General features: G+C 43.1%; 1 protein-coding gene across 1 annotated transcript; it reads right to left on the bottom strand.

Annotated features, from left to right (window-relative positions):
* Window positions 1–2,238: 2,238 nt before the first annotated feature.
* LOC8030011 (transmembrane protein 42) lies at window positions 2,239–23,240 on the bottom strand. Its single transcript, XM_029991798.4, has 3 exons — window positions 22,723–23,240; window positions 21,678–21,824; window positions 2,239–6,699 (listed from the first exon to the last, which is right to left on the bottom strand). The coding sequence occupies exons 1-3, from the start codon at window positions 22,879–22,881 to the stop codon at window positions 6,526–6,528; spliced, it is 480 nt and encodes a 159-aa protein (XP_029847658.1). The 5' UTR covers window positions 22,882–23,240; the 3' UTR covers window positions 2,239–6,525.
* Between the last annotated feature and the right edge of the window lie 156 nt (window positions 23,241–23,396).

The raw sequence follows: 23,396 nt of genomic DNA, 5'->3' as shown, positions 1-23,396 counted from the left end.
TAACTTTAAGCGGGACTGGGCCGCGACTCATGCTAACGCAAACAGGCATCAAAGACTAGAGATAATATATTGTCTAGGGCAGTGGAACGGTTGGGCAGTGAGCAGGCCATGATAATAATAATAATCGTGCTCCCATCTTAACGGGAAAGTAATTATGCCTTCGTTTACACTTTTTTTTCTTCTAATAAATACAAATTAAGATACCAATTCAATACGGCCTTTGCTGTTGCTTTTATAGGGAGGTTTAACCACGCGTGCCTCCTGAAAATACACCTCCCCCCCACCCCTTTTTTTTTTTTTTAGATTTTTTGATAACACTCGGTTCAGAATGTAAGAACGCCAACAAATCGTCCTAACCGATTCGATTGAAGGTAATTTTCGAACGCTCGCAAAGGTTCCCAGCCGTCGAGAAACCCGCGAAACTGTGGCGATGGCAAACGTTGCCGATACCACCGGACCCTCGGTACAGGCACGCCATGCCTCTACATAAAGTGGATACCGCACTTGTCGAGTACGTACACCTGTAAGGCTCAAGAGAGACGCGAATGCTCATCAAGTTATGCAAGGTGTGACGAGTGTTGACGCTCACGCGAACACCTCGTCATATCCGCAAGTGCTGACAGAAAGACTTTTCGGAAGTCACATATCGCGCACAAAGCCTTTAAATTTGTTTTGCCTATTTGACGTACAAGCCTGTCGAGAAGGCAAGAAAACGAGCGTTCTCGGTTTACATTTTTTTATTAATTTTAATTTGATCTGACAAAAGAAAAAAAAAAAACACTCGCACATCAAATTTTTTGACTAAATCATCATTTCACGACAGACTCTATTTTCTTTTATTATATTCTATATTTCACGACAGAGACCATTCTTAAACACATTATTTGTTAATGCGCTTACAAATAACGTATCCAGCTATACCGAAGATACTGCACGTTAAAATACGAAGTTTGTCCAAACTCGTGTAAAATAAACCTATCACATCCGCGGCTCGGGACAGGTACATACGCTCACACAAAAGCTTTCTTTTTTTTTATTAGGTGCATTAAGATTTTAGAAGTCAATCACTCCGCAAACAAAAGTTATAAGCCAAAGCATCCTCTTTTTTCCTCTTTTTCTTTTTTTTTTTTTTTTTTTTTTTTTTCAATATACTATCAATGAATAAAAAACATTGTTACAATATTCCGAGTTCTACAACCTAAGTCTTCAGAATTTCAGCGCGACAAACTCGCCGCTTGAAAACGCCTTCGTGCGAAGTCATGCCTCCCTGCCTCCCTCAAATGTATTTATTGAGATTTTTTTTTCTTTTATTAATACAAATTTAGCCGTTACTATTCCCGCCTCAGGCACTCCAAACCTATTTTGTTCCAGACTTCTGCTGTTGAAAAGATTTTTTTTATTATTATTATTCTAGTAAGCTTTGTTCTGTGTGAAATATCATGATCGCACTACAGGTGCTTACTTATGACGATCGCGGACATACAGAGCTATGTGTACTGCAATGTTATATATATATTTAAAAAATGGTGGACTCACCATTACAGCGAAATAGAGGATCAACTTGTGCCCTAGTTACGAATACTTCAAATCTAGGCGTGAAGATACAGGCAGAAACTTAGGCGGTTGTGAAGATAATGTTACAGGTTAGGCAAAATACATAAGCTTCTTTGATTTCGAATGTTCAATTGTACGAAAATGTGCTGGATTATTTTTCTTTACACCTGCAGATAATATTTTTTTATATATTTTTATTTATGCTCTCCCTTAGGTTTAAATATTCAGTGAGAAACCATTAACGGGCGTTCTTCTTAACGTGTCAAAGCCTCGCATGTTTTCCGCATGAATTCGTCAATACTATGAAACTTATCCGTAACTTCTACAATTGCATCGATCAGCAATAAACACCAGCGCTTGTGTTTCTGTTCGTTATAAACGAAGTGCCTTTCGTTCCGCATGCTTCTCTGATATGCTTCCGTGGTCATTGATAGCACAGATGGAACTGTTGTATGCTCGATTCCATGAACCTATGTTCTACTATAGGAACTGAAACAGAGTTTAGATCCGATAAACATGTTTACAAACGGAATTTTCTCTGTGTGGCTTACTTACTAGCGTTACCGGGCAACATCAATTTTCATGCGCAAATAAAAAAAAATAAACTACACGTGACGTAAAATTCTTACACTCGCGTTGGATCAGATCCTGGAGAGCTACTTGAGGTTTCATGCCAGGACAGACTTCCTACACCAGCATCGTTTATTGCATAAAGAACGTTCAAAAGCGCATTTCAGTACATCGTGACAGTATCAAATCAGCATACATATTTGAAAGCGACGAGATGTAATTGGGAGAAAGGCAACAATCACACTGATAAACATACAACGTGGCACTTTGGCTCACCTAGGAATGGCCCTTCCTCGCCTCAAATTTAAAAAAAAAGTAAAGTTTTTTTTTTTTTTTTTTTTTTTTTTTTTTTGTGGCGCCGTTACGTTGAATTTTGACGTAGCTGAGTTAGGGCAAAATAGCAAATGACTTTATTTGCCGATTGGAATGCGATAGAGTTCAAGGGGTTCGTGCCAATAGTTCTACTTTTAAAGCGTTAGCTTCATAGGGCAAACCAACCAACCAGCCGCGTAAGCACGAAGAGTGTAGGTCGGTCAGTCCGTAACCGCTAAACAATCTTAAAAACAAAAAAGGAAACCGGTGCCAGGGATAGAACCTCGGACACCGGCGTTGAAGCTGAGTGCGCTGCTGACTGAGTTACGGACCCAGCATGCAGGAACGGGAGGAGCAGAAGCAGGTGGTGTGAGAAAGCGCGAGGAGCAGAGAGGAGTGGAAAGGGAAAGAGAAGCAGAAACGTACAGGTGGCGTAGAAAGAGCGCGCGGACTGAGGAGTGAAAGGGCATGAAAACGCGCTTCCCCTCTTGTTGACCCAGAAAATTCATCGCAAAGGTTGTGTCTCCGCGGGTAATGCTGAAGGGAAGCGCGCCCAGCGTCACAAAGAGACAATGGTGTGACATAATCTGTTTCCATACAAAACCTTACCCTAGGCACCACCTGAACTAAGAGCACCACACATTCCGGGCACTGAAAGATTAAAGGGCATCCTGCCCTAGACACCACCCACGCTATAAAGCTACCGCACATGCGATTGGCAGAATAAGCAAATATGCAGCCAATTTTTTTCTTCGTTATATTTTTTTTATTGTAGTTAAGTTTAAACCCTTTACCTTAGTTTTTGACGCCCAACTCAACTGCGCCATATTTCAACATGGCAACCGTCACACGAAAACGGTCTATAGCTAAGCAAGGATGGCTCTCTCTTGGCAGTCATGAGTCCATTTCTCACGGCAGCTTCGGGACTTATCAATTACAGAAGTGATGATTAGACAACGTATAATACCGAACTACGGGCAAGCCCGACTGCAGTTAAACATAACCACAGTTACCACGCTATACTCTTGGCAAACTTTCTGTGACGATGCAGTTAAAGGAATGGGCGCGCGCACTTCCGCATCTTGAGTGCCCATCAAAGCTGTGCACGCGCCCTCTTCACTTTTAAGATAGCTGTCCGAGAGTACAGTGTGGTAACTCTGGCTAAGTGTGACTTCTGTTAAAGGTGACTGAACTGCGGTTAATGGTGCCCGTGTAGCTAGGTTATTACATCCCAATTGAAAGAGTGCATTTCCTCACACCAGTCACACTCGGTGCTTCGGGGAGCACCCGATACATAAGTGCTTCCCGACCAAGTGAAAGAAGTCGACGGCGATTGGACTTGGAGTGCGCAACAGTCGCGAAAGGCAACTCCAAAGAATTTTGCGCCCGTACAATGAAAGAGTTCACCACCCTTCAGTTCCGTGTGACTTGCCCTCCGGCTAATGTGGGTCATCTCTTTGGTTATCAGTGCATATTTCTAGTTATCTCAACAGTGGAATGGAATGTATCTGGAGTGTATAATTTAGGGAACAAGAACAGTGTAAACGCCACTGGCAGCTGTGACTACAAGCGACAGGAGCGCAAGCGGTTGCCATTGTACAAGAATGGGGCAGACTCAAGAAGTATACCGTGAAAGACAAACACTATATGGCTTTGGCGTGGTCACTTCTGCAACAGGTTATTTTCAAACTCGATTGTAGAGTTACAGTGGAAATGCCCAATCACTGGTCAACAAACAAATGTTATGTTTTACTTTCCTCGCGAATCACTACCATTCCTAAGCATCTTATTTCTCTTTTTGTATTTGTTTCACCTGCTAAGCACAGAGCCTAACATCCTCTCGTAATGACTTTCATCACAGGCCATACCAGAACATTTTAATGCACAAACAGACAACTCCTCGTGCACGAGGCAAGTGTAATGACAAATGCTGACAACAAACACAACGCACATTGAACGTCAAACGCCATAAAACTGTGACTCCATAGCACACTTTGATACGAATACAATAGGGTGAAACACACTAGATATTATTATACAGATATTTTCAGCACTACAACCACTGAAACTAAAGCCATTACCGCATTGAGAAATCGCAGCTTAATCTGACTTTTTCCGTTCAATGATAGGTCCCAAACATGCAACACGATCAACGACCCTCAAGCATTTGATCTGCTACACACAAATAATGGTCAGCCATATCTGCACTCACAGTAGTTCAGAATTACAACCAGTATGAAAATGACGTGGCCAAAGTTTCAAATCAGAGCACACAAACCTAAGAACAAACACACCAGGCATAATTAACTTTCAGAGGTCAAGCTCCGTTCGCGTAGAAGCTATAGTGACCAGCTTTATGACAGAAAGAAGTATGTTAACCCAAGCGAAAACGAAACACGCCATCAACTTTCTTGCAACCTGGTGGCAAACACAAAAGCCCAGGAAGTTGTGACATAAAGATTGGCTTAAGCACAGTTGATGCTCTTTACGCCACCCGTCAGCTGAGCCGCTCAAGATACCATTTACTCCTAATCTACCTGGGGGTTGCTACACTGACTGCTCGATCGTCTGGCGCAACCCTGAAGCGTCCGTTCGACATCCATATGTGACACGTGAGGTGCACACACCGGCCATTAAAAAAACTAAAAATCTACTTACTGACCTACATGCCCAAAGCCTTATAAAGACTCACGAATCATTCGCATGCTCACGTCGCTTATATACAAGACATTGTCATCGAAAATGTATGTGCCTTTTACCTTTTTATGGAAGCAGGGTTTATAAAGTTGAGGGCGGGGGGGGGGGGGGGTGGGGGGGGGGGGGGGGGGGGGGGGAGGGGGGGGGGGAGGAGGAGGAGAGATAAAGATCCGTGAAGCAGGGAAATCCAGTTAAACGGGCACTGAAGTGGTTTCTTAGATCGTCTATTTATGGTCATAACTCAATCTGCGGCCTTCCAAGTGTTCTAGGAAACCCAAATTTAGATAGGCATGCGTCCGATTTCCCGATTAAAAATGCAAACGACCAGACAAAGTGTGCTGCGATTGACAGCGGTAGCTGCTACGTACTGTGGAAAGGCATGTTGAAGGCCAGTGTGCTGTACAGTTTTCAGCGGGTTCTTTGCTTTCAGTGGAATTGATGTCAGAGACGTGTGTGAGGAGGTGCGTGCTTTAATAGAACAATTGTGCAAAATGTTGCATCTGTTAAAAAAAAAAAACGTGTATTTTTGTTTTTGTTTTTTTGCTGGAACGTTTTTTTTGGAACGGGGGCGCCCGTGACCGCGCCTGTGGTGGAAGAAGCAAAAGTACGTGTACGCGAGTTGTCCTGTAGAGGCGCGGAGAGTGACTTGGGAACGGAACTTGGGCGGCGGCAGTGGGGTGGCGAGGGAGCGTGTCCGCACCGCCGCACTGCGCGACCACGTGGGTATTTCGCAACAGGGGCTACCAGAGGAGGGAAGGGAGAGCGTCGCCGCAGAAAGAACAGCGGCGGCTTACTAAGGGGAGGAAGGGGGAGCGAGAGGAGCGCCTCGCCGTGTGTGAAGAACGATGGGGGGAGAGAGAGCAGTGCCTCTGCTGTAAAGTAAAACTTTGCAATCGCACAAAACTTTTTTTTTTTTTGGCCGGGAAGGAGTATTATTAGCTACCGATGTAAAACGGGATCATGAATCTCGACGGCTGGGCGAAGAAAACAGAGGGCGCCGTCGGACGTGCGACAGCCAATCGCGAGTGATCGCCGCCCGCGCGTAAATCACATCCATTCGAAAATCAGTCCGCCCAGTGGTCAGTCCCTTTGCCCTTGCTACACGGGAAGTGATGCCCGCGACCGGCCGCTGTCGCATTTCGACGACGTCCTCTCGTTTCAACGCCAAATCACACACAAAAAAAAAGACAAAAAACAGGCGTGTCACGATGTTTGATCTTGTTTCTAATACGGAAACCGAACGCGTATCATTCTAATCTTCTTCTCTTTTTTTCCTTGTATTTCTAGAATGCTTGGAGGCCGTAGATTGAGTTCTTTCCATAAATAGCCGATCTCGGAATTAAAAGTAGCCAGAGTAATCAGGAAATGGAGAGAGCGTGCAGAAAGGTACACTTAGGAGCACTTGTAGCGCTTGGGTGGTGAGCGGCTGTGCTGAGGACCAGCCAAGTTCCTCTTCTCTTCGAGGCTGCCGCGGTGCATGAGGAGTAGTCCCAAGAGGATGAACAGGGTCCCCAGCCACCAGAGAAAGGTCAGCTGCTCCCCGAATAAGGTCTGGCCAAAGATGGCCTGCACCAAGAGTACACATCACTGCTACATCGTCTTTCAGGAACACGGAGTAGGAATGATCACATTCAACTATACATAAACACACGGCTGTGCAAACCCTTCAAGCAATGTATAAGATTGCCAAATATTGGGATGGGGCAACTGATTAATTAACATTTCTTAAAGTGACGCTTAATTGTTCAAAACATTTTTAGTCAGTTCATTGGTTACGGCCAGAGTTACATAACGTCACGCAGAACAGAAATACAACAAACGCTTAACATTTTTGTGCCGCTTTGGTTGACATAGTTTGCACGCTTCTCACCAGTTGTCCTTATATAGTCATAGTCAAAGTGCAATAGTAAAAGGCATTCCAACCCCAAAGGATAGAGTCGGTTTTACCTCAAAAAGCAAAAAACCTATGTGCTAGACGAGTGCTCAGCATCAAACAGGCGTTTCAGTAACTGCATTCCGTTTGACCTGTTAAAGCGATCCCGAATGTGCCAGCTATATCAACCATATGTGAGCACCTGATTAGTACCGCAGACATGACTGCCAAAATGAGTGTTACAAGTTACACAGAACCATGGTGCTGCATAACAAACAGCAAACACTTGAGAATTGTCCAAAACTGCGTTCCATCTTAAACTCATCTTCCCGCGTGCAATCGCAAATAGCCATGAACAACATTTGCGTATGACACTGTTGTCACGCAGACGTGAGAAATAAAATGTATACTGGTACGCTTGTAATATAAAATGATGTGATGAATCCAATTACACATCTATTAAAGGGCGTCAGACAATCTGGTTAAAAGTTCGTTGTCACCCAGCCCTACTCAATGTATGTGGACAATGCCAAAACAGTAAACTGTCATTTAAAAGCTGTGAAAGTCAAGCGCAATATCACAAATTATGTGCAACTTTTTTTTTCGTGCGTGCGTGCGTGTGCGTATAGATGTGTGCGCGTAGACGTGGTGTGTGTGTGTGATGTTAATCATGAAGTTGATGACGTGTTTAATGACTCAATTTCACAAGAGCAAGAGAGGCCATGCGGCGCCAAGGTAAGTGTAGAGCTGTAGGCCAAATTCTAACAGAATTGCTCGTGAAAACAAGGCTTTTTGCAAAACTGGACTCTTGATGGAAGTCCGAAACCCACTCACATCGAGGAACATGGTCAGGCACAATGAGCAACAACATTTACACAATGATGCATCTATAGGGGACACCGCAGAGAAGCTGCAGTCTGGGACTGGAAATTGTGTTATAGTTTAGATAAAGCTAACTTTGGGGATAGACCCAAAGCAAGATTTATGAGCACCAATACATGATAGCACGAATATTTAGAACTTTTGCTCATTGGTGTTATTAGTAACACTGCAGAAAAGCTCCGACTTGGGGAGGGGGGGGGGGGATGCACGTGAAGCCAAGGGAGACCTCGAACAACTAGTGTAGAAAACAATTCCCGAAATGGCACTTTGTGCCAATTATGTGCATAGCCAGTAGATTTCTGAAAATTTGGAATAGTAAATGCGTTTAATATTATATGAAGTTACCCAGAAATGTGATTGAAGACGTGGATATCTGATCTGAAGCTTGGAATGCGGGAATGGCCAAGGAGACAAGGGAATAAACAATGGACAACTAACACACTGTCTCCCAGTTGTCATGGTTATCCCATTTTTATTTCCTTATCTACGGATTTTTTTTAATGCTATACGGTATGATTGTTCACCAGCACGAAATAACACTTATTGCAGTAATCCCGGGTACTTCTCAAATAAGTTGACCGGGAACCTGACCGGCATGCTCCTTTCAATGAAGCATGTACTGCTAGTCAAGAAATTTCGCTCTCAATGGATTATGCTGCTACATGTTTAGGTCTGCTCAGTTGTGTTTGTGTTATTTGATGGCCATTGAATGCTATTAACAAAGAACATAACTGATCACAACACTATGATTATGCTTCATATTCCTGCACGTTCAATTTGGCCTAACAATGTAAAAAGTGTCTGCAAATAAAAAAAAAAACATTTCGCTGGAAAAATAAACAACGCATCGCCAAACGCTTATTCCGCCTAAGTCTACAGCTAGCGGTCCGGACCAAATGCCATAGTTTTAAAGCTTAAGTTATATTACGCGACATTTTTAAAGTTTCATTGAGAAAATGGGGCCCGCTTCCGGTAGCCGACGCCATTCATTTCCATGCATTCGTGGGCTTCGTCGGCTGCCATTTCCTCACAAAAAATTTCCTGAAATCGCATATTCTTAATCGGAACGGCAAACTCAAAATTTGGTGTCTGGTCAGGACCCCTAGCGCTACATTCGGGCGGGGGCAAAGCGATCGACGATGCGTAATTTATTTAATATAAAAAAAAACATGTTTCTTTATACTTTGCACTAGGATTTTGTCCGACTTTCTACATATTCAAAATTTGCATTTCTGTTGGATTTCCCACAAACGTTTTACTCAACTACCCATATGTGCACATTACTTTATACTTACGAGAACCCCTCCGAGACTAGGGTAAAAAAAAAAGAGGCAGGACAAACACGAAGTCTCAAACACTGATCTCTATGACAATTTGCTGGATCGCGCATCCCTACTTGCTTGCTGCAGCGCGAGTACAGTGTAGCGGGAGTAGCGCGGCAACCTTCAAGTTCCGTTTCGGCCAGCCTGAGGTTACCGGAAGTCGATATTTTGGAGCGTTGCAGAGGCTGGGCAGCAGCGTGCTGGAAGACACGTTTTCTGCTCGTTCGCCGTCATTCGACGTAAACCTTGTGTGAACGGTCGTAGTTACCTTTGAGAACACGTGGACCTTTTTACGAAAGTGCAGCACCGCAGGAACAAGGCACAACTGATCGAACGCAAGTCTTGTGGCGTCATCAAGGCACATGCCTTGGCACGCCGAAGGGCTGCGTGCGTCTCTGACTTGGCACGTTACGCCGCAGCACCAATGAGCAGAACAAAAAAAAATGATGTAATGTCCTTGACAGAGGACCCTTAAGGATTAATAAATGAAATGAAATGAAATGATGGTTTAATGCTTGGTGCGAAATATATAAGTGTTGGGTAAAGTACATCTAAAAAGTACTTGAAGTACAAAGTAAATTAGAGGTGATGTACTTGAAGTAAAGTACTAAGTACACCGGGCGCAATGTACTTGAAGCAAAATACTATAAGTACAATATGCTTTCAGAGCAAAGTACAAGTACTTGTTAACAGAATTTTTTATGAAATTTCACTCCCCTATACTTTTTTTGCCGCACTCTAAAAAACATCTGGTCGTAAAAGAACTTTAAAGGATTCTTCGGCTTGTTTATATGTTCCACCCTAAAAAGTTCTTTTAAGCCCCCCTCAAAGGGATCTTCGTGAAAGTTCCTTTTTTGATGCGAAAGTTTTGTGAAAAACCTCTAAAAATTTATTTTGAGTTCTTTTTGATTAGTTTTTTTGTGGACTACCATTCAGGAATTATATTAAGCACTTTTTTATGAAACAGTACTTCATCAAGAACCTTTCAGAAGTTCTTATCAGCTCGTTTTTCGATGAATCAGTTCACCATATAGAACCCTTATTGAATTATTCTAAGATCTTTTTTTATGAAAAACTGCCTTCGTAAAGAACATTTGCAGAGTTCTTTTAAGCTCTTTTTGCAATAAGTGAGTTCTTTTCGAGGAACATTTGAAGATATATTTTAATTAGGAGACGACAGATAAAAGGGGCAATACATACCTCAAGGGTTGTGTGTTCTGAGTTACCTTTTTTATCTGTTGTTTTTATGAGCTTCAAAAAGCTCATAAAAACTCAGCATTTTTAGTATCTCAAATACGGCCAAAAAAAAGGTTTGGAACAATATGGCTTTTCTTTTGGTGCTTTACCTCTATTGAAAAATTGCTGGCTTCGATGGTGCTTCAGGAGCACATTAATAATTGCTGCTTATGTCAACATTAAGTATAGAGGTATAGGGCAATATATGTAAGGGGAACAAGAGGTGCCCTAGAATCTCGAACTTGTCTATGGCCATGGGTGAAATCAAGAGACGATACAGTTGCTGATGTATAGCGACGTTTATTGGACATTAGAATAAAACTGAGTACACAACTATAATATAAAAATTCTGGTATTCTCAAATGACACACTTCAAAGACTCATAGGCGTTGAACTTTGTCCATGTAACTTTGACTTATTTCCATTCAATATAAAGACTTTCAAAGTCTGCAAAAAATGTGTAGTGTCCCCAAAAGTGTAACGTCAACAAAAAATGTTCATGACGAAAAAAATAACTTTTGTGCACTGAGGTTGAAACATTGATAAAAAATCCTAGGCCACCTTGCAAGACTGAAGCTTGATATTTAATTTTTGCAAGAAGCTGAAAACCAAATGCACATACGCAGCTTTCGTAAGCCATTTTTATCTGTATCGTGAGTATTTAGGCGGGAGTGGGATTTCCCTCCAATTTCCCCGAATCATTTGCTAGAAATCCCTGAAATGCCTGGGAGGAGGGGGGGGGGGGATGCATTGCAATTGCACCCCTTGCTTTGACGTCATTGCGGGGCAACAATTAAATGTTGAATTACCTACTCAAACGACATCGCTAAAATGTAAGCTTTTTTGCAGAGTGCTCACAGCAACGAAAAGTTGTTAGCAAATAGCCACTTGTCAGTATTCTTATATATTAAAAATATAAAAATAAAAACCCGAACTTCAAGATGACCATCGTGAGACCCCTGCAAAGACACAAAAAAGCTGACGTAAATGTTAAGCATGTACAGCACCTTCACGGGCAGCTCAATAGGACTTTAAAAAATACTTTGTATCCATGAAGAGCAAGGTCTTCTCTGCACCTTGACAGAATGCGATGGCCATCATATAGTAGCCGGACAAAAGACAGGCAGCAGCACCTGTGATGTGACGAATATCTTTTGCCAGTACTAATCCGCCCATCAGAATTTCGAATAAAGGAGGGTCGAAAATGTTTTGCCTGTCGAGGTAGGCCTACATAAGAAAACAGTAGATTGGGATGGAGATGGATCCTTGAAAAAAAGCAGAAATTACTTCTTAATTACAAGTACCTGAATATTATAAACACCACCAGAAAACAGTTGAAAACAAAGTGCATTGTTTTAGTGACTATTAACCACAGCTATGGTACCAGTATTCCAGAGGTTTTCAGTTGGGACTAAACACATGGTTTACTTATCTTTAAAGCAGTAAAAATTTTATAATTAATAACAAATGGACTATTCATCTCATAACCACAATTACCTCTGCTAAAAAAACAAATATCTTTCCTCGTTTGGTTTCTTGGATTGAAGTAGTTGGCTGACATAGGTTTAAGTACTGTCAATCAAACTGACATGCTGATGAGAAAAACAATTCCCAAAAGTTCTGCCATACCATGAGCACAATAGAAAGTGCTAACTTTTACTTGTTGGACAGAGGGAAAAGGAAAGAGCATGTTGACCTGACCTCTGAAAGAAAAACAAAATGAAAAATCACCAAACTCGCTCCTCTTAATTCCAAAGTCACATACATTGTGGCTCAACATGAATGGGAACAAAGCAAACTAAGAAGTAAAATGTTTCAAGCAGGTTATAAAAGTGGTTGGAAATGCTGCTACCCTTGTGAATTGGAATGTAATAGGCACAACACTGAAACACACAAAATAAAATTGCTCTAACATATACAACTATGTGTTGTCGATTCAGTGCGCACCCGCCACCTCCTTATGACGCACTCTCTAACTTCATATGCATATGTTCCTGGCATAAACACATCTCCAACCCAGGCAAAGGGCTAAGAGGTGTCGCAAGTAAACAGTTTCAAACACAGCTACCCTGTGTGTTAGCTGAATTTAGGCAGTGTTATTAGTTCTGTTGATATCCTCGCTGGTTTTTTGTAATATACAATTAAATTTAATCATCACCTGTAAGCCCCCTCCCCTCTTTTTCTTCTGTGCAGTATAGGGTTGCAAGCCAACTGAGACAAGTTCAGAGAGGAACTTAAAAATATAAAAACAAATTTGAGCTATACTTCAAATGTTTTGCACAATAATAAAAATATTGTTTTCAAGATTTAGAGGAAAAGATGTTGAAATTACCAGTTAGTTTCGTAATGCAGAGGGCCAGGTACAGCTCAGTAACTTCAGTAGTGGTCTTTCCAGTGATGAATACCAACCTTGCCCGGGACGTTTGATCTTTTTGTTAAGCAGAAGTTCCACATTTGGTGGAACCTTGGAGCACTCAACAGCCACAGCCTTCCATGAACTGCAATGCCAGTGTCATCATCGACTGTTATGATGTGAAACCTAAAATATATAACACCAAACAGATCGAATAAAATTCAAAGGACAATGTTGTGTCCAATAATGAATCCAGTGAAATGTGTTTCATGCTATGTAAGAAATTGTAATTGAAATCATGAGTGCTATTGCTAAATAGATAGGTTATATGCTCACTATACTGTAGCAATAGATAAGGTCGTGCAATGGAACTAAAGACATTGTGTGCCTCCACATACAATAGACCAAATAAACCATCAGAGTATGATATATATACCTTGAAACAGCAACCAAGAAATTCCCAAATACATTTAGCTGAATAGCTCTATTTGAGAACAGCCCCACTGTTTCTTCCAGGTTAGTTTTATATTTCCTCATTATATGACAAAGTCAGGTTGCAAAAAACACCCAAATCCATTTGCCATTTGCTTTTCTAGATGAAATAACGATCAGGGAGTTCTTCCTTTAACTCTCTCTCTCATCACGTTATTTTGCATTGTTTTGCTTTCGCACAGACGCGTTAGCAGTGACCTCTCTTTTTTTTACTTTGTTAATTGGGTGTGTCACAGCAAATCCTACAATGGCAGTGACTAGGGCTACAGTGAGTTTGCTACACTACTTGTACTAAGCTAGGACACAAGCAATGCAATATCAGAATAAAAGCCAAACGTCTCCTTAACTTTAGCATCCAGTTGAGTCGAACAGGAAGGAGTAGCCTGCTTGGAAGGCACACATGGCATCATCTAGTTGTAAAAAAGAAAAACAGACTGCCTACAGTTTGCAATATGAACGGAAGGATCCCCAATACTGCTGCCTATTGCAGTTTGCTTGGAATATTGTCTGCCAAGGCTGTTACAAACTTTGTTTGTGCCACATTTCACTGAGGTTAATGGAGCAGTTTGCTCATTTAACTGGGCCTTTGCAAACGGTGGGTAAAGTTCTAGAAGTTTATATCTTTGTGGCTATAAATACCTTGCAACTTCCATAGACCCAGTTGGAGCTTCTGTATAAAAATAAGCCAAATTTGAGAGACCAAGCAATTGGAAATATTCTTGAATTTAACAAATGGAATTCTAATTTGAGATTAGGCTCCCCATTTCCTTACCTGTCTTCCTTCAGCTATTTAATTAGCTTCTGCAGCTTGACTCAAAATTTTGTAACATGCAACAATTATACAACTCTTCTCTCTGCCAAGTTTAGAAAGATTTCTCCATCAACCTCTTCATCTATGAAAAAAACATAAAACATTGTATATACAGTGCAATCCACTTATAACAATAATGAGAAAACACGAAAATAAAATCGCTATAACTGATTATTGTTGTATCTGGACTAGAAACTGATCATTATAAGTGGTATATGGTTATATGTGGCATTGCTATAAGTGGATTGCACTGTATAATATATACCACATACCATAAACATGTAAATTGTGAGGAGGGTGAAGACAATAATGGGGCAGTGGCATGCACTATCACCGCAGGTCAGGCTACATCAGTGACCTGGCCGCCAGTAAATCATTCTGTGTTCTATCATAATCATTACCTACATAGCCACGCCAAGAGACAAAATGTGGATATGCAAGAGAAGCTTGTAATAATCATAATACCAAGAAGCTCTGAAATGCCCGGATAAATCCCCAAGAGCAGCAACAGTGTCCGAAATGTTTAAGGGCCCTCGTCAATCGATATCTCGAGTCCCGAAACTCTTCTTCTAGTCAATGCTGCACTGCTTCCGGGGATCGGGCATTCCACAGCTTCTTGCTATTATCCGTACATCTTTGGAAGTCAGGAAAACATTGTGTTACTGATGTCATACTGACACTAAAAGAATGATAAATCTACCCAGTAATGACCTTTGGCTCTATACAATTATAGGGACCGCATTTCCTGCTGTGCGAGTCAGACTTTTCACAAGTCCCTATAAACTGGTCTTTTCACCCCCCAAAAAAAATAAAAGTTGGTTTATAAGTCAGACATATATTTTTACGGACGGAGCGGCAAAACTTATAGATAAACCCGCATATGTGTATTGTGGTCGCAATATATGCACAAGAGGGAGCCAGTTTCATCATTCATTCTCGTCAACGAATCGGACGAGAAATATAATCCCCACGGAACATTTGCAGTTAAGGTTTCATACTTGAAGGGAAAAAAACTAGTCCAATTTGCATCGTTGTATAAAACATAAAGACGTAAATTTTGGGAAAAAAACCACGACTTATACACTGGAAAGTGAGGTACTTATTAGAGAACCATAGAAATTAAAGTATTTATTTTTCCAAAAAATATGAAACTGATCTTAATTTTTCGTTAATAACAGAGCACATGTTTTCTTGGTACTGGACCAGAGTCGTGATACTACCTGAATTATCCACAAACATAACTAAAGCCCCCTTGAGCTATCTTCACAAGCTTTTTGAGATGATTAACTATGAGGTAGCAACGGAAAGACTGCGCTACCGTTCGCTCATGCTAGGATCACACAGGACCATGAAAAGGCTCCTCAAACGCCAAAAAATCCGGTTGTACTCCTGCGCCACGAAACACGTGCAAATTTCCGCATTGCACGAGAACCTTCTGTTCAAAATTCACTTGCACATAGAAGGTAGGGATAGCACCAGTGCATACAAATAAAAACAGCCTTGCTTGCCACTTTGTGCCCAGGGCAGCTGCGGCTACCGATATGCAGAGCCCCCCGATATGTGCCCTTTCTTGGCAACTGAAACCAACCTGACACAACCAAAACCAGAAGAGTGATAGAAGGGACATTTTGCTTACCTTCAGGCTTTGAATCTTTGGGAGAAGTCACCAAAGTTATCTTCTGGCAGGCAATCTGACACGTTCCGAGCATCAAGCGATCAAGCTCCAGCGGTTTCATAGCTCGAACCTCACCCACTGTTTCCACTTCGAACGTAACTTCTACCAAATGCTTCTATGTTTCAAACTTCAACCGCTTCAAAAGGTTGAACTGCTTCAACTTGAGTGCGTTTCTCGATGGCGTCATCCTTTTCGTTTGAGAGGTATTTGATTATTAGCCATAGTTAGTTATACAGAGTGTCATAAAAAAAAAATTTACAGGGTTTCTTTTTACTGCAAAAATAAACTATGCATCGCCAAACGCATATTCTCCGCTCAAAGGTAGCGCTAGAGGTCACAACCAGATGCCAAAGTTTCAGCCCGACCATTTTTGCTCGTATCTGCATGTTTTCGGTTTCTGGTGCCATGGAGCCCCATGTATTCGAAAACTCAGTCGGCCGCCATTTTCTCATTGAAATTTTCAGAAAATCACTTATAACGTCTGAATAAGGTATCGGATCGGGCTGAAACTTTGGCATCTGGGTGTGACCTCTAGCACTACCTTTGGGCAGAGAATGAGCGTTCGGCGATGCCTAGTTTATTTTTGCAGTAATAAAAGCCCTGTAAATTTTTTTTCTGTGACACCCTGTAGTTTACAAATAAAACAAATTTTAAAAAAAGACACATTAATGTTTCTGAAAACGATTCTTGGGTGAGTGTTGGGTCGAATCTTGGGTCGAGTCAAGTCAAGTAACCGGAGTGCGAGTGGAGTCCGCTGTCACGTGAACACATCTCGCGAACGTCCCTGTCGCTCCACTCGCTTCTCTCTCGGTGGCTCAGTTGCTCCGAGCAACCGATAGATAAGGTTGTGAAGAACCCTCTCGAACGAAACAGTCCTTTTATCACCCAGTTGCCTTTCTAGTGCGCCAGAGGGCGATAGTGTTTGAGGCGAAACCGCTCTTCAAAGAATGGGGCATCAAAGAAGCTTGCAAGAACAAAGTTTTTCTTAGAGCGTGGTATGCATTGCCCCAGGGGTAATTGGGGGTGCATCAATTATTTTCAGAAATGGCAGCAAATATTGGATAAAGTCGAGTGGCCAGAGATTAGTTTTACTCTTGCTGACAATCTATTTAACACAATCAACCTATTAGGCACTTGTCTGTTGACAAAGCATCACTTTATGATAAAAAAATCAAGATCAAATTTGGAGAATGTACTTTCATGTCAAGAGTTGTACTTTCCTCGAAAAGCACCAGAAAAAATTACACAATGTACTTTAAGTAAAGTACAAATCTTCTAAACCTACTTAAAGTAGTACTTTAAGTAGAGGGTAGGTTAAAACCATAGAGATTGTTAAAACACGCCCCAGTGATATACGCGCAGTGCCCACTGCCGGCCGGCGCAGCAACCGCGCCTTGCAATGTGCGATGACGCAAGGTCCTCTTCGAGCAGCAAATTTAACACAAGCAGTGTTGCCATGCCGCATATCACCCACTGTTTACAAATACGCGGCCCGGGGGGGGGGGGGGGGGGGGGGGGGGGGCAGTTGGTGAAACTAACATGTGGTGCTCAGGAGAGGAAAGAACATTCCGAGTTGGTTGACCTTCTGTACCACTTTCAACCACTACGAACCCACATTGTTTTTGTGTAGAAGCCTTGGCTTGCCATCTCATTAACTTGAAGAGGGATTTATTTCTGGAGGCGGTGAAGAAATGAACCTCGAGCAAAATTTTCCAAGAATCTTTCTTTCATTTATTGTTTCGATATTGGGAAAAAAAGAAAAAAAACGTAAAACAAACCATTTAACACCTTGCAACACCAGACTGCTGGAGCTTTTTGCATGTTAATTTTTAAAAAAAACTGAAACTGAGAGAGGAAAAATTATTGCGTATTTCGCACGCTCTGTGATAGGAAAAACAGTCTACAAGTCAAGCTGTTTACATACATCACCCGACCACTTCATACTCCTAGTTTACTCGCTCAAGTGTGGTGGAAAAGGTGAGGAGGAAGTTTGAGACAGTCCACAGCTGACTATGTTTAACAATTTACAGGCTGTTTCATACTTTTATGAAGTGCCCATGTTGGGTGACAATTAGCAATAACAGCATAAGTGTTGCTATAGGAAGCCCCCTTACGTATACCTAGTAACTGATAATTCTCAAAATTCAAATGGTGACTTCTATATTTTTCTTAATGTCACCATGCATCAAATAAGTCATTTTTGGGTATCTTTAAGTAGTGGGAATAAGTAAAAATAAAATTTATTGAATAATCGCTACATGATATGAATCTCATTCACCGGCAGGAAAAAGAAATCATATAGAAGACACATCTCTACAGGCTTTTCTCAAGCACTATTGAGTCGTAAAAAAAAAAAAATTGTATAAACAAGCAATGAAAATAGTGCAGTTAAACTTCGCAAAGGTGCCTTTAGGCGATGCATTAATCACACTCAAGTTTTGTGAGCAGGTTTATAGGAAAAATGCAGGAAAAGAAAGACATCTTCTTTTATATGCACGGTGAGAAAAGAGGAAACAAACCGTCTGGTTGACATTGCTACTTACAGCTGGTACTATGCACACTCACATCTGCTTTCGGGTGTTTGAAAAAAAAACTCCCCATCTTCTGTTTGGTACCATGGAGATGGTTTGCCTTCGTTTTTCTCCTAACCGTGCGCAAAAACTTACAAGTTTTTCAAACTTATGAGTTTTTTTTTTTTGCCAATTGTCACAGGAACCTGCACTCATAAAATGTATGATAAATGCACCACTAACACACCTTCATGAAAAGTTTTAGTTTTAATTTCACTGCATTCAGTGGCGTATTTATATGCATTTTTACACCTGAATACTGCTCGAGAACACCCTGCTAGGATATCCTTTGGGTGTCTCGGGGGTAAGTAAGGCACGTCCTGAGTACATTGTGAGTTCATCCCCTAAACGTTTCGTGGATATCCACAACTGTTCAGATGGCACATCTCTAAAATCTCCCTTGGATGTGTCACGGTATACGAGACATATTCTGTGGACATTGTAAGTTCATCCTCAATGTTTTGTGGACGTCCAGCCCAAGGGAATGTGGAACGCAAGTTTGTCTACTTCTTGAGCAAGGGTTGTGGTGATGTCCGAATGCTAAGCTGACTGGCTCCAATTAAAAGGTTGAGTCTCAAAGGTGAACGGCAATAGTAGAGGCGACAGACTCGAAATACCTTGTAATCACATTTCTTCACTGGTTCATGTTCGAGGGTAATCTGAAGCAGCAAGAAAAATACCTTGTGTCCAGGGAGGAAAAAGTACTCGTGCCAAGTAGAATTAGAACACGTCCAGTAGCAGCAGAGACAGTGGGTCAGAGAGAAAAGGTTGAACATGAGAAGTCTGATTTGATCACCAACCAGCGTCTTTCTGTCGACGGGATGACCGACGCCATTCTGCACAACGCCAACTCCAAGCCTCAAGCGCTGGAAGTTGGAGGGGATTGCAATTCCGCCAAAGACAGGAGGCCACTCAAGCATCTGACCTGTGCTTCCTGGGGGACAAAGGCAAGACCCTCATGGTGATGACATCACGGAAGTCCATCCGACTCAAGGAAAGCAGTGCGGAAAAGGAGACGTCAGCGGATAGGGAGGCAGAGCAGGATTTGGATCGTCCTAGTCACCACCCATGGGACTACAACACCAGGCAACTGATTGGACAAGAGAAACCCAAGTCAGGGGTGCTCGGAGAAAGTGTCATGTTTGAGCCGTCCTTCTGGGAAGAAGGAACAGAAGAAGCAGCAGCGCATGGTCTGCGTCCTCGTACCTGCTCGAAACGATTCTGATGAGCAGAGTCACTAGAGGCGCTATGCGTCAAGCCAGAAGCAGAAGTAGTTGAGGCTGGAAAATAGAAAACGCAGATGGACCCATACCAAGGACCCATTCACTGGCGGCGGTTGCAAGACCAAGGGGTCCAGCAGAAACGTGCATGAGCTCAGGCTGGACAACGGTGATCCAATCCAGGGGCTCTCAGGAAGGTCACCCGGTTCCGGCCAGCTTTCCAAGCAGAGAGAGCATGAGAGGAGGCCGCACAAGGTCAGCGTCCTCCGATCTCGCTCGAACACTCCGGATAAAGAACGACACCGTGGGCTCGACGACGGCATATCCAGCTAACGGAAGCTGTCGTCGAGGCCGAAAAAGAAAAAGCACGAAGACATCCACCCAAGGATCCAGCAGGAGCACGAAGGGAAACAGGCTGGACGAAAAAAATATTAAGCAGAGTCACTCGGAACTCGGAAACCCCTCCTTTGCAGAACGACATAGGGTATTCGTCCAAGAGGAAAAGACACCAGAGGAAAAGGCAGCCCAAGATCAGCGTCCCCCGATCTGGTCCCGACATCTCCGGTGAAGTGCACCCCAAGGAGCTATCGACAGACGGCGGCTGCGAAAGCAAGGGACTCAGCAGCTGCATGGAGAAGCCGAGTCTGGGCAAGCAAGAAGATCCGAGGCGCAAGCGTTCCGAGAGATTGTCACGATCATGGCACGGCAAGTCTGATATTGAGAATTGAGACGCCAACATGAGCCGGTCGTCTGCTTAAAGGAGACCTAAAAAGAAAAGGCTGCACGTGGTCAATGCTTCCCAGTCCGACCCGGACTTATCCAATCAACAACGCCACCAGAACCTGAAGAGGTGCAACTCCAGAAAAAGAAAGCTGTCGTCTGGGCTGGGAGATGGAAATCGCAAAGATATTCATCCCAAAAAAGCATCAACCAACAGCGGTTACCAGAGCGAGGAGCACAGCAGCGACAATAGGGAGCCAAAGCTGAACAAGCAAGGAAGTCCGAGGCAGCGGCGCTCGAAGAGGTGGCACTGGCTCTTCCGTTCTGGCCCCTAGACTCAACAGTCTTCTCAAAGCCACAGTCGGAAAGTTCTGACTTGATTTCCGCACTCACCCTCACCTCACACTTGATCTGTGAGGGTGAGTGCACTCATGAGTGAGTTCCACCGAGGTATGGTTCTCGGATGTTGTAAATACTTGTGTACATGTGTACTAAACAGAGTTTATCATGAGACACCCTCCCATCTCCTGATGTTCCTGCCTGGAGTCGTCCTTCAGTTCCTCTCCTGGCCTGGCCGTGCTTGGAGAACATAGTCTCAACACCCTCCATCAGAGCCAATAAGAGTTTGGCGTTCTGACATCAGTGCAACCCCTGCGCAAGAAGCAGACGAACTTGCTTTCCCCACAGACACATCCTGAGGATATCCTCTGGACATAAATGTTTCTTGACATCCCCTGGACAAGTAATATTTTTCTGGGGATATTCTCTGGGCATCCATTATATGTAACGTGGTTGTCTGAGTACTGCACATTGAAGCTCATTGAAGCTCATTGCGCCTGACCATATTTTTTGATGCAATTTGCAGCAATGCAGGGATGCAGGTGCCATTGATGGTGATGCACGACACTTGTGAGGTAAAACCTTTTTAGCCTGAGCTCCAGCCTCCATCGCTAACAAAAGCCTTCTTGTTTGGCAGCTTAAACCCCTAACATATGCTGCAGATGAAGCAATCGACCCTCTAGTCCCCCCCCGTAAAACATCAAGTCTCCTTGATGTTCCTAACGAAAGTTTACCGTAGACAAAATATGTGTCAAGTCCTTTTAAAAGCATTGTGCTTAATTATCTCATGTTCTGAATTGCAATGGAAAAAATTGCCCAAAAATTAGACAAACAAAGCTTTAGACTGAAACAGTCTAAAGCTTTTCTTTCAAACCATTCTGCCTTGCTCTTGCTGTTATCCTTGATTGCAAGCTCCCTCCACAAACCGTCTACTCAGCGCTACGGTGATATCTGTTTCTCATTCAATTTGTGAGTGTGCACATCTTCGTAGCACCCGTAAACCACCTAGGAAAGGCAGTTCTTGGTCGGATGACTAGCATAACTTTCCTACCGTGAAAAAGAAGTTGGAGGCCGTGTTAATGACGGTGGCTTCGAGAGTTGTTGTGCAAAGACGTAGAGCCTTGGTGAAGATCGTCCACATAACAGCGTTGCATGCGATCATCAGGGCAAAGAAAATCACTCGAATCCCAGTGATGACCTGCAACAGGACCAAATAAAATATGTGGATCAGGAAAAACCCTTTAAATGCACGAGGCAACTTTAAAGGGATACTTCAACGAAATTTGAAATATTCCCGTCGTGTTCAAAAATAGGTTGAATATGATCCACAATATCCGTAAATGACAATCGCACGTTCGTATTTTGAGCCTGGTGGTTGTATTTTTCGTTATAAACGGCCCACTCTTGCAAGCCCACAGAGAAGGCCCAGTGGAGACCACGTGACATCCAACGCAATCGTGACGTAGGTCGTCTCAGGACGAGCAAAGCTACGGCGAGGCTGACGTCGAGAGGATGGCCTAGTCGTTCCAGCCACCGAAGCGGATGCTTTTGTACGAATTTTGAGTGACAGGTTAATCTTCCGTAATCTTGTAGGGGGACAATAGCGACTTCTGCGACACACAAAAGGCATTCTCGGGAAGAGGGGAGTTCCTCCTGCCCCTCTTCTCTCGTCGTGGCCGGAGGCGAGACAACCTCCGTCACTAGCTGTCAAGGTTCCTAGACGGGCATTACAAGCGAGGCGTTAGCGACATCCACCAGGTGCACTTTGCTAATCGTTTAATGCATTTTAAAATTCCTTTTCGTGACTTTTTTAACAAGGTATTAGTATGTTCGATGTGATGCTGCTCCTTTGAACACATACAGACCAAAAAAATGAGCGCCGAAATTTCGTTGTAGTATCCCTTTAAGACATGAGGCGTGCACACAAAAGTACGTGGTTCTCCGTGTAATTCGCTGGTAACAGAGCTCAACGGGAGAGGCTCCACGCATCACACCAATCCCACACACTTCGGTCGCCCCCGACTTGTAACCGCGACGCTAGAGCCTTGCAACAAGTACGCGATGAACTAACGCGATAACTGAGCAGAGCCACTTACATTTTCGCAGAAATAATGAGAGGAGATCTTGGAAAGCCAGTGTGAAGAGACGATCTCGCAAAGGTAGGCGGTTTCTCCCCCCGCCATGGAAAACTTGCCGCATAGTGAAGCGAGTGCGGCAAGAAGACCGGAAAGAAGGGAAAATGTCATCCCCTTCATTGTAGACTCGCTAACTGTCAATCATCGCTTCCTCCGTAGAGAAACAGCTGTTGGTAGCGCCGATAAACACAAGGCGCGTTCGATTTCTCGACTCATTAGTTTGTGAGTGGCGCAGTACGATCCAAGCAGATTGTGCAGATCGCGTAGGTAAGTACACCCTGAGCACTCCAACGACCCCAACGGTACACTACACCCCCTGATGTACACCGAACCACTGTGCAGTGTGCACCGCGCTACTAGCACAATCCTCTTGATTACCTTGTATATATGTGCATTCACGCACATATGCTGAATATTATGCTAAAAAAGCGATTTATTTCGCATGGTAAACGCTCGCCACGACCAACTCCTACGACAGCTGCTACCGTAGCTACCGTTGCTACCGGTTGCTACGCTACACACGTGACCCAAACGCCAGTGTCCAGAGTCCAGGCAGATTCGTTCTTGTGACGCAAAAAATTTGCAAAAAAAAAAAAAAAAAAAACAGCAACAAAGAAACAGCCGACCACCCTTTT

This window comes from Ixodes scapularis, unplaced genomic scaffold (genome assembly GCF_016920785.2).
Source record: "Ixodes scapularis isolate PalLabHiFi unplaced genomic scaffold, ASM1692078v2 PGA_scaffold9__187_contigs__length_104089568, whole genome shotgun sequence".
Classification (NCBI taxonomy): Eukaryota; Metazoa; Arthropoda; class Arachnida; order Ixodida; family Ixodidae; genus Ixodes; species Ixodes scapularis.
The sequence above is the reverse complement of the archived record's forward strand: the minus strand, read 5'-3'. Positions and strand labels throughout refer to the sequence as shown.